Source organism: Notolabrus celidotus, chromosome 10 (assembly GCF_009762535.1).
Source record: "Notolabrus celidotus isolate fNotCel1 chromosome 10, fNotCel1.pri, whole genome shotgun sequence".
NCBI classification, from domain to species: Eukaryota; Metazoa; Chordata; class Actinopteri; order Labriformes; family Labridae; genus Notolabrus; species Notolabrus celidotus.
In genome coordinates, this window is record NC_048281.1 from 22,946,727 (window position 1) to 22,956,713 (window position 9,987).

Here is a 9,987-nt window from a genome sequence, read left to right on the forward strand (position 1 = left end):
CAGCCACAGTAACTTAGACATTAGTATTTTAAGGTATGAGTCCCCTGTTTAATTCCACATTATAGAGTGAGTATAACTACCAAAGGACCAAAATACCCAGGTAAAGTCAAATTATCTCATACTTGTTCTTTATAATAGCACTTAGGAAAAGCATTGACTTCTAAACAACAACATTTTAGTTCTCCAGAGATTTTACATGGTGTAGCGTCACTGATTTTTAAAGACCTGGTACGCATCACACTGATAATATTAATCTAAGATAATTTAAACAGACACAGTCTCTGGACGTACTTTAATACTATGAGTCATATCCAAAAGCATTATGTTGATATTCTACACCAGGGGTGTCCAAACTTTTTTCAAAGAGGGCCACATTTGATGTTGTCAGAATACCTCAGGGCCAGTGACTCCTACTAAGACTTAGGAATCATAAAAGTTATATATGAAATATTTATTAACAATTATTTTACTTTTTATCTCAATAAATCAGTAACTAGGAAGTCCTCCGTTCTCCACAAGCCACATAAACATGATCAAACTTTATCTTCTTCTGGAGGAAAATGTTTTTCATTCGGGTCAGGTAATGTGGGAAAAATATTGTCTCATTATTTTCCTATGGCAGGATTACTATCTGGATTTCATCACACTTCTTTTTCATGTTGTTTTTAAGACTTTTCTGACCAGCAGACAACATTTTATAACACAATCATTACTTTCCTGAGTTCTAAACAATTTGTATGCACCTAATTTTGCCTTTTCTGGAAAATGTCCTAATTTTGATCTTGTCTTGTGTCCTCTTTTGTGTCTTCTGAACTTTTATTGACATTCTCACATCATGATAAAAACATTAATTAGAAAATTTGTGCTGAGTTCTTGTGTTTCTTCTTTACTGCTGTCTTGCAGAATTCCCAGTGCTTTGCCTTTAAGTAGTCCATATGAAGCTTTTTGAGACGTTTCTGGATTGACTTTAGTTTTGTTTGTGCACTTGAAAGAAACTGCAAATGTACAGATGATTCAGAATGTGATTAATTTCTGTGCTATAAATAACACAATTTAAGATGGAAGCTTGGGGCCATAAATAAATGGACCTTGGGCCACGATTGGCCCCCGGGCCGCACTTTGGACACCCCTGTTCTACACCATCAGCACATCTTAAACTGGGTGAGGAAATCAATCAAAGCACAGGAACACTGTTGGATTCGTTTTGCATGCTCCACTCTAGGACAGAGAATCAGTGCAAAGATTTTCATTAAAGTGCTAGGTTAACATGGATGAATTAATAAAACTGAAATTATTCAGATTAAATCATGACTGATAGCTGAAGGTTGAGTGTCGTCATAGAATGACCACTAGAGCGCAGTATTGTGAAAGCCATTTTATTCCATGACTGGCCTCTGTCTTCTATCAGGTTACAAATAAAAGCTTTTAATATTCTAATGGACACATTGATTTCATTCATCAGTGTATTTCTTATTAATTTAACCATATCTGGTAATTATCCAGTAATTTGGAGATTATTTCAAAATCAGAGGAAAGAAAAAAAAGAAAACGCTCTGAATCTGAGATTTTTGTATCACCAAGTAGTGTCATATGAAGTCTGTGTGGGTTTTTGGTTAAGCTTTCCATTACATTTATGTTTGGCCTCTCGATGACAGGAAAAGGATAACATCATCAACACACACCCAGCTTTAACCTTTTTCTAACCACAACGCCTTTCCTGTCATGGCAACATTAATGCCTTAATGGAGTCAAGTTCCAGGTTATGTTGCAAGTTCTAATCCAACAGCTACTGCTCTAAAACCCAACAGAGAGCAATGGCAAGGTGGGTGCAGCTTACTCTATTATCAGGGATATTTGCCTAAACTTTCACCCAGAAAAATAAGGACAAGTGCAATTCCTTCCTGATTAAAATGTAACTTAAAGCACATCTAATAAATTGACTACTAGGTTAACTATTTACTAGCCAACAGAGATAAATGGCACGTCACAGGAAGGATATATCACATACTTTTAAAAACTCATCATTACTATGCTCAACTAGAGCAGGGGTTCCCAAACTTTTCAGCCCTCGACCCCCAGGTTCCTGTGCCTTTATGAATTAACCTACTGCTAGTGATGCTTTTGATAATTAATTTTTCACTGACCCTAAACTTAGGTACAGTTTCAATATTTTTACTATGATGGGTAAAATGTGCTATTTTTAGATCATTTAAAAAAAAAAAACATGTCTGGAAGACATCTCACGACCCCCCATTTGTGTTTCACAACCTCCCAAGGGGTCATGACCCACACTTTGGGAACCCCTGAGCTAGAGTACCATGTAGGCTTATTGAAAAAACCTTCAAAAGCTTTTAAGTACTTTGGACTTTTTACTTGACAATTTAGATTTTGCAATTAGAAAAAGGTCTAAAATACTTTTCCTATATATTTACTTATGTTTTCCAAAAATGCTTAATATTTAATGTGCTCAATGCGAATGCACTTAACAGGTGATAAAACTATACATTAAATATTTATTAAGGGCACGTGGTAAGGGTTTTAACCATAGACTGTATAAAATATGGACGTAGGATCCTTGACATCCCCCATCTGTTTCTGAAGTGCTGTTTTGAGGCCAATCGGTGGCGGCAGCCATATGGCTGCTGTCGAGTGATTGAGACGTAAAGAGGCGGGGTTTGAGCCTCCTAGCCAACAGCTTCAGTGTTCCCGCCTGTCAATCAAGTCAGCTGTGCCTCTCATTGGACGATTCGTAATCTCAATATCTTCAAAATTGCCGCGTTAGAAAAAAATTCACCCTCCATACAGTGTGTGCCAATCTCAAGCGGGCCTCAAGCGGGTCCTCCATGAACTGCAGTTTTCAGCACTTCTGCATTGGACTCATATTTTTAGACCGGAGGCTGCCGCTTGGTTTTAACAGACAAACAAATAGAGTCAACGATCTTGGCTACAACACAGAAACAAATATTTGCAAAGGTAACACGTTTTTCAGGATTTTAAAAAGGAACAACTGAAAAGGATAAGAAAAAAAGTAGGCTAACACAAGAGCTTCAATGAATTAAAATCCAACCCACCATAGAGAGTAGGCTAACGAAAGCCTGCCTTCTCCAACGGTGAGCAAAAAACGATTATGAATTATGAAATTATTAATTATTATTATTATGAACCAGAAGCCTCCTCACTAGCTGGCAGCCGCTTGCTAGCTGTGGCTAACGTGTAGCCCTTCTGACAGACAGCATGTCACCATTACAGTCTATGCATGACACTATCAGAATACTCTTAGCATACAGTTTGAACTTACAGTTTAGATGGAGTATGTTCAGGCAGTCCTCCCTTCGCTGACATCCTCATATTGTATCACCATGTCTGTTACAATCATAGGTCACAAAAAATTAAAGTAAAGTCATGCCCTCAGCTAATTAGCTCAAAGACTCGTCCTATCTATACTTTCCAACTGCAGATTTCATAATTGTTTGACTTTGATATGTTAAATGCAAAACAATACTGCACAGTCATTGGCACATCATACCATAAGTTAAAATAATGGATAAACACTAGGGGTGCAACAATACGTGTATCTGTATTGAACCGTTCGATACAGTGTTCACGGTTCGGTACGCCCTATGAACCTATGAACAAATGCTACCATTTACATTTCAATTAATATACATGATACTATATTAAGTCCTAGGACAAAGAAGGAAAGGGGGAGCACCGCATATTTTGTTTTTTTTCTACTTCTTCTTCCTCTTCTTTATGTTTGTTGAAGTGAGAGGGTGCTTTCAATGCTGCCTGGGTGTATGTAATTCCTGATGAGTCTCAAAGGGGATGACTTAACTTTCTTGATGGTGACAGAGATGCTTTTGGAGCTTTGGAAAACTGTTCCATTATGGGATGATGTCAAAAACACTGCAGTAATGAGTCAACAGAGATCTCTGTCTATTTGATATGAATTTGGACTGATGTGAATAAAAGGCTTCAAGTTTCTACAAGAAGATGAAATGCAAAGCATCCAACAATCTTATGGAATGGGGTGTGCCTGTTAAGGCAATTTTGTTTTGGCCCTTGAAAACAGTAGAGAGCTCTGTTTAAGCTTACCACGCCTACATAGCCTGTATTCCTGACAGAATAACATAGCCTCTCATTGTATTTCAGCTATCATATCATGCCCTCCTCTCACAAGACAAGTTTTTATCCAGTTAGTAACATTGACAATGCAGCCATTGTTAACGTGAAAATGCAATGCCTATTTATTTTCCTTTGATGAAAAGCTGACACAATGAATCCTTGACTTCAACTGCAAAAGGCTCAGTTTGCATTTTCATTTTCAAGGTTTAGAGTCTGCTAAAATAGGGACATGTGGTCCATTTTTCATTCAGTTGACACAGTTGCTTTTGTTTTATTTTGTATTTCCTTTGTGTTGTATTATGTCTATGATTTCCTGTTTGATTTTGTAGATTTACCTTGTGTTTCATATCTTCTTAGTTTTCATTTCTTGTGTTGTATTGTCATTCTTAGCCCTTGTGTTCTTGTACTCCTTGTGCGTGTAGTGTTTCCTGTTTTATTCTTTATTCTTATAAGTTCTTGCCTTGTATTACTACCTACCCTTGTGCAGGTCTCTCCACTTTGATTGCACCACATTAGTTTCATCTGTGTCCTGTGTTCACACCTGCTGCTCATTACCCACTGTGTGTGGTCTCTGGCTGTTTTTGAAAACTGCCTGCATACTACATACTACCTAGAAATGTAATAGATTTGAAGGTAGTATGTAGTATGACTGTTCTGTTGCATCTGTTCTTCAGTATGCTTGGCCAGGCGTTGCGGCCAAGCTGATAGTGAAACTGCTTTTTTAGCATCACTTATGACTCAAAAAGTTAAGAAGTGGTTTATATGTAATATAATAATTTTTACAGCACCTAAAAACTGAGTACCCCTGTCAAAAAAGAAGAAGAAGCAGAACGTTAGCGCTGTGCATTGTGGGAAACAGTATGCAAGGGAGACTGGTCAGATGCATACTGAGTAATTTTCCTGAAACAGTACGACATCTGGGTAGTTTACTAATACTGCAGTTTTTTCTCTTGTTCACATACTACATACCACATATGGAATTTAGGCTGACTCAGTGCACACTGCTAGTAAAGTAGGTGGTTTTGAAAACAGCCACAGTTTCCTCCCTTGCGTGTGGGAACATTATATTGTCTCCTGTGTTCTGTGCCTCAATTTTATTCACTGTGTGCTTCTTTCGGAATTTTGTTTATGGACATTTAAGTATGTTTTTGTTTTACTTTTTAAATTTTGTCAAGTCTAGCACACCAGTTTTTTTTGTCCTTTTTCATTTTCAAATTGAAAATAAAACACTAACAGTTGTGTAATGGGCTTTTGAGACGAACTATATGATGCAGGCTGAGCTCAGTTTCTGACATTCAATTTTCTTCAACCAAATCCTGATTAAAACCTAGCAAATGGCTCTACAACCCCAAAGATGGCTGACATACAATACATGCAACTTGCATGGCCACAAGACCACCAAAGACATCACTGAACCTACTTCCTGTATGGAAACAGTTCCTTGCAAGAGTGTGTGTGGGCAGCCTGACCAGGTTTAGCTGTAGTCTTCACATACCTGTATAGTACTTCCCCAGACACAGTTAGTTTCATCATCATCTTTGGAAATATATAAATAAACTTGGATTTGTCACCTTCAGAGACATTAACCAAGTCTGTCGTGCGGGGAAGGAAGGAGGGACAGCAGAAGACGCAAATACTGGCCACAGGTAAGTTCCTGTATATGTCTGTATCTTATATCTGGGTTAGCGAAAGCTGTAATGTGTATAGCAATCTTATGATTTTACAACATCATGTTTGAAAAATCCATAACAGTATTTTGACATGGTGAGTTATTTTTCATTGCTATTATGAATTAACAATGAGTAACAAATGGATTTTCTTTGCTATGTCAGCCTCGTTCAAGAAAATGTTGGACTCAGTGACGCTATTCTAGTTAAATAAATGATCAATAAATAACATTTTCAGGTAAATTTAGTCACGATATTCCAGTTTTATGCAATAATCTTTGTTTTCTGGGGTAAGAAGATGATACACCCAGTTATCAACACACATGAGGGTTTTATTATAATAACAACTGTTTTTGTTTCAAGGTGTGATGAGGAATTTCCATAATTACATGAACATATACAAGACCTTTCCTCTGATGTTTTACATGTTCTCGATGTTCTTACCAACAGGTAAAAATCGTATTAATATTTTTATTTTCACAATGATTATTAGTTCAGTTAAAGGTAAATGTTAAAAATGTTTGTTTCCTTTCTTGTGAAGAGTCAAATGATAGGATTGATACATCTCATGTCTGTAATTAAATGTGAAATCATGTTTTTACTTTTTACTTATTATGCAGATTTAAAAGCAAGAAATGCGTTATTAAGTGAGCTGAGAGGGAGCGTGTACAAAGTTCTTTAGAACTTGTGCAAGAGCAAGGCTGGCACTCTCCCCTGTTTCCGGTCTTGATAAAAAAGATAAATATAGCTTCTCAACAGATTGTAGGTTCAAATTTGAAGGACCTGGTTTGAGTTTAGAATTGACCTTCTTAATTTCTCAGTAAGAAAGTGTTCCTAGAACATTGCTTTAATAGTGGAAAGATGTAACATGCTTTAGGTTCAAACAATTATTTTATCAAATACTATTTTGTGCTTTCCTCACAGATGGAAAAACCATCATAGCCAAGCCTGACAGAACAGTGAATCTGCCATGCAACAACAAGTCAATCAGTGACCTCACTCAGCTGATGTGGAAAATGAATGGGGATCATCATCTGTTCAGTTTTAAACCAAAGCAACTTCTCCACATCTCACCTGAAGCTCGTAACCTGAGCATTAGTATGTCAGATTCAGAAAGCAAGCTGTATGCGCTGGTCTTAGAGAGAGCCCAGAAGTTTCATACAGGGAACTACACCTGTGAGACCACTACAAACACAGGAGTTTGGAAACAGGATTGGGAACTTATAATTACAGGTGTGCTACCCAATCCTTTGTTTGAAGATTAGAAACTCTACATAAAACTTCTTTGAGACCACAGACAGATAGGAAGTGGGAGGGTGCAATTATACCTGCACAAATAAATGCAGATCAAACACAAATGTACCTCAAACCTGTTATTAATCAACCCTTTAGACAAATACACAAAAGAGCAACTTAGCCATTGACTGCAAATGTGAGTGAGGTAAAATCACAATACCTACTGTGTGTATTTCAATGACTTCTTTCTCTTTGAGAAAAGCAGGAACATTTTTATACACTGGTGTAAAGGAAAGTTTCTAAAACTCAAAGCTTGGGTGTAACTTCATTATGGCACACAGTGTTGATGTCTGGTTTATTTTAGGAAGCCACAGTACTTCCTTTATGAAACAAGTATCTGTGTATTATTTAAAAAACTGCTCTATAGGGCATGATGTTGATACACTCATTGGTTTAACAGCTTTTTTGAAGCCTTGTGTTTGACATTTTTGACAGGAGTCTTTGCTTGTGAATCAGAAAGATTACAAGCTAAAACCTAAAGGCCTGCTACTTGTACTAACACTTAAAAATCCCACTAGATTCTCACCATTGAAAACCGAAGCACATGAGCTTTCAAGCTAACAGACCACTACCTGTGTTCACTACTCAAAGCTGCCATACCATTATTCATTGATAAGTTAAATCTTTAAGAAAGTGTTTTGTACTCACACATCAAAACCCACTGATAGTATATTAAGTTGGACACCATAAGTGTTCACAAACCATGAAGCATAAAAAACATTTTGAGCTCCCCCTACTGACTGGCTACACTACAGGTCGAAAGACCAGCCTCCTTTATGTTAACAGATGGAACATAGGTCAAACTAAAATATTGAAATACAAGTCAAATACATTTTTTTTCAAGCATTGTCTCTGTCATAGTTTGTTTTCATCACGCTAACTTTATCCGATAAAGAGAAGTTTAGTTTTAATTAGTTATTTGATTTTGAAAAGATGATTAACAGCTTTGTTGACCAATGCAGGCTCCTGCAGCGTTCTTAGCATCAGAGGCAGAACAACTGTGCTCCACCCTTCCAGGATTATGGGTTACAAATTGTAGACATGAGCTGTTTTCGAAACCACCTGCTACATACTACCAATGAATGCAGTATACAGTACGTACTGCATACTATATTCTGCATTTGAAGGTAGTATGTAGTACGACTGTTCTGTTGCATCTGTTCTGCAGTATGCTGGGCCGCAGGCGTACACACTGCTAGTGTAGGAGGCAGTTTTGAAAACAGCCAAGGTGTAACAGGGGCGTAAATATCCCTTTAAATGTAAACTAAAAACATATTTATTCAGTCCGACTTTTATGTAGGGTTTAACAATTTTATTACTTACCTTTTACTGTAATATTGATATAAATGTTGCTTTATCATTTTAGTAATTTTAACTGTTATCTTATTCTAGTTTATGTATTTATTCATTCATTTATTTAATTTATATTTATCTACTCAGTTTTATTGATATTTTTAGCCTTAGTTTTATTTTTCAACTCTTATCCTTACCCTTTTTTAAAATCTATTTATTTTAACTATTTTTTATTCTTAATTTTAATGCTTTAATTTATTTTAATTACACATATTTTATTTTGGTGTGCATTGGTCTCTATTTTATTTTATGCTGTTCCTATTTTTAATTTGTATTATTATTATTTTTCTTATTATTATGGCTTCTGGTTCATATTATTATATATCTTATATGTCTTGCCATTGTTTCATTTCTGCTTCTTTCTCATTTTTCAATCTCTGTAAAGCACTTTGGGTTGCATTTGATCTGTATGAAAGGTGCTATATAAATAAAGCTTGATTGATTGATTGATACATTGACTAGGCAGTATTCATAGCCTACTGTAGCAAGCCTCCAGTGGTACTCAGAGGAACTGTATATTTTTGCATTTTGCATAAAATTCATATTTCTGCCCCACAGGTTGCTGCTTTGTTTTTGTTTTGTTTTGTTTTTCTTATATGCATGTTTAATTTTACTTTTTTTTTTTTTTTTTTGCTGTTTTTCCCTAGAGTCAGCTGATGACCCAGAGAATGCTGGGAACTGGAGTAAGCAGGCGATCATTGTTGCAACCGCTGTTCCTTGTGCGTCTATCCTGGCCTTTATAATAGCTTTGACCTGTATGCTAACAGTCTGCAGAAATCATGCAGAGTAAGTTGCCTCAGTCCTTCTGTAACATGATACCATGCTCTTTAAGATGTAAACCACAAAAATATTAAAAACTTGTCACCTTCTTTTCAAGGAACCCGGGAGACATGGTAACTATATATGATCTCATTTGAAGTTCCAATTTTTATACAGCCTTTAGATTAAAAAGGACTCGAGTAAAGTACAGTAGTATTGTGTTTCAAAGTGATCAAAATCGTATCCTTTGTTTCGTTTTCCCTTCTCCCTCCAGCATGAGCGCACAGAGGATATCTATGAAAACTGCCTGGAAAACCGTGGCTATAATGGGCCTTCTCAAAATAAACCCAGGGCTCACTGATGTAAAGTATGCTTCAATCTCCTGAAGGACAATAGGACAAAAGCAGAGATTAGTGGTGGGAAAATGTGTAAAAATTGAACAAAATCATTGGAAATGCATACCCTAATAACATAACTTTGCATGTAACCTTAAATCCAACTGATAATTTTGGGCGTTTTATGTCATACTTTACTCCATGCTATTCTCAAATTCTGCCTCAATGAATGTATCATATGTAATGAGGAACCTCTTTTTTTTTGTCATTAAAGCTGCATATTAGCACTTTCTTGCCATTAGGGGGCAGCATAACTGAATATGCGTCTTTCTTTTTGGGACTTCACTACTCCTACTAAAATATCAAACACCCATATGCTTAAGAGTTGCTAACTTTGTCATTTTTGCATTTACTGCTGAGTAGGTACTAGGCAGCAGATCTGTTGCTGTTCC

The 9,987-nt window shown here is 36.4% G+C and overlaps 1 protein-coding gene across 1 annotated transcript; it reads left to right on the plus strand.

Moving 5' to 3' along the window:
* The first annotated feature begins 2,966 nt into the window (after nt 1–2,966).
* On the plus strand, nt 2,967–9,834 carry LOC117819776. The gene is made up of 7 exons (XM_034693234.1): nt 2,967–2,973; nt 5,703–5,771; nt 6,156–6,242; nt 6,717–7,025; nt 9,089–9,227; nt 9,319–9,334; nt 9,475–9,834. Exons 3-7 carry the CDS (start codon nt 6,161–6,163, stop codon nt 9,559–9,561), a joined length of 633 nt encoding a protein of 210 aa, XP_034549125.1. The 5' UTR covers nt 2,967–2,973; nt 5,703–5,771; nt 6,156–6,160; the 3' UTR covers nt 9,562–9,834.
* Nucleotides 9,835–9,987: the final 153 nt, after the last annotated feature.

Excerpts from the sequence above, each read along its gene's own strand:
- LOC117819776 (XM_034693234.1), top strand. The coding sequence starts at position 6,161 with ATGAGGAATTTCCATAATTACATGAACATATACAAGACCTTTCCTCTG. Across the intron at positions 6,243-6,716 it reads CTCGATGTTCTTACCAACAG|ATGGAAAAACCATCATAGCC; the intron begins GTAAAAATCGTA and ends CTTTCCTCACAG. Across the intron at positions 7,026-9,088 it reads TTGGGAACTTATAATTACAG|AGTCAGCTGATGACCCAGAG; the intron begins GTGTGCTACCCA and ends GTTTTTCCCTAG.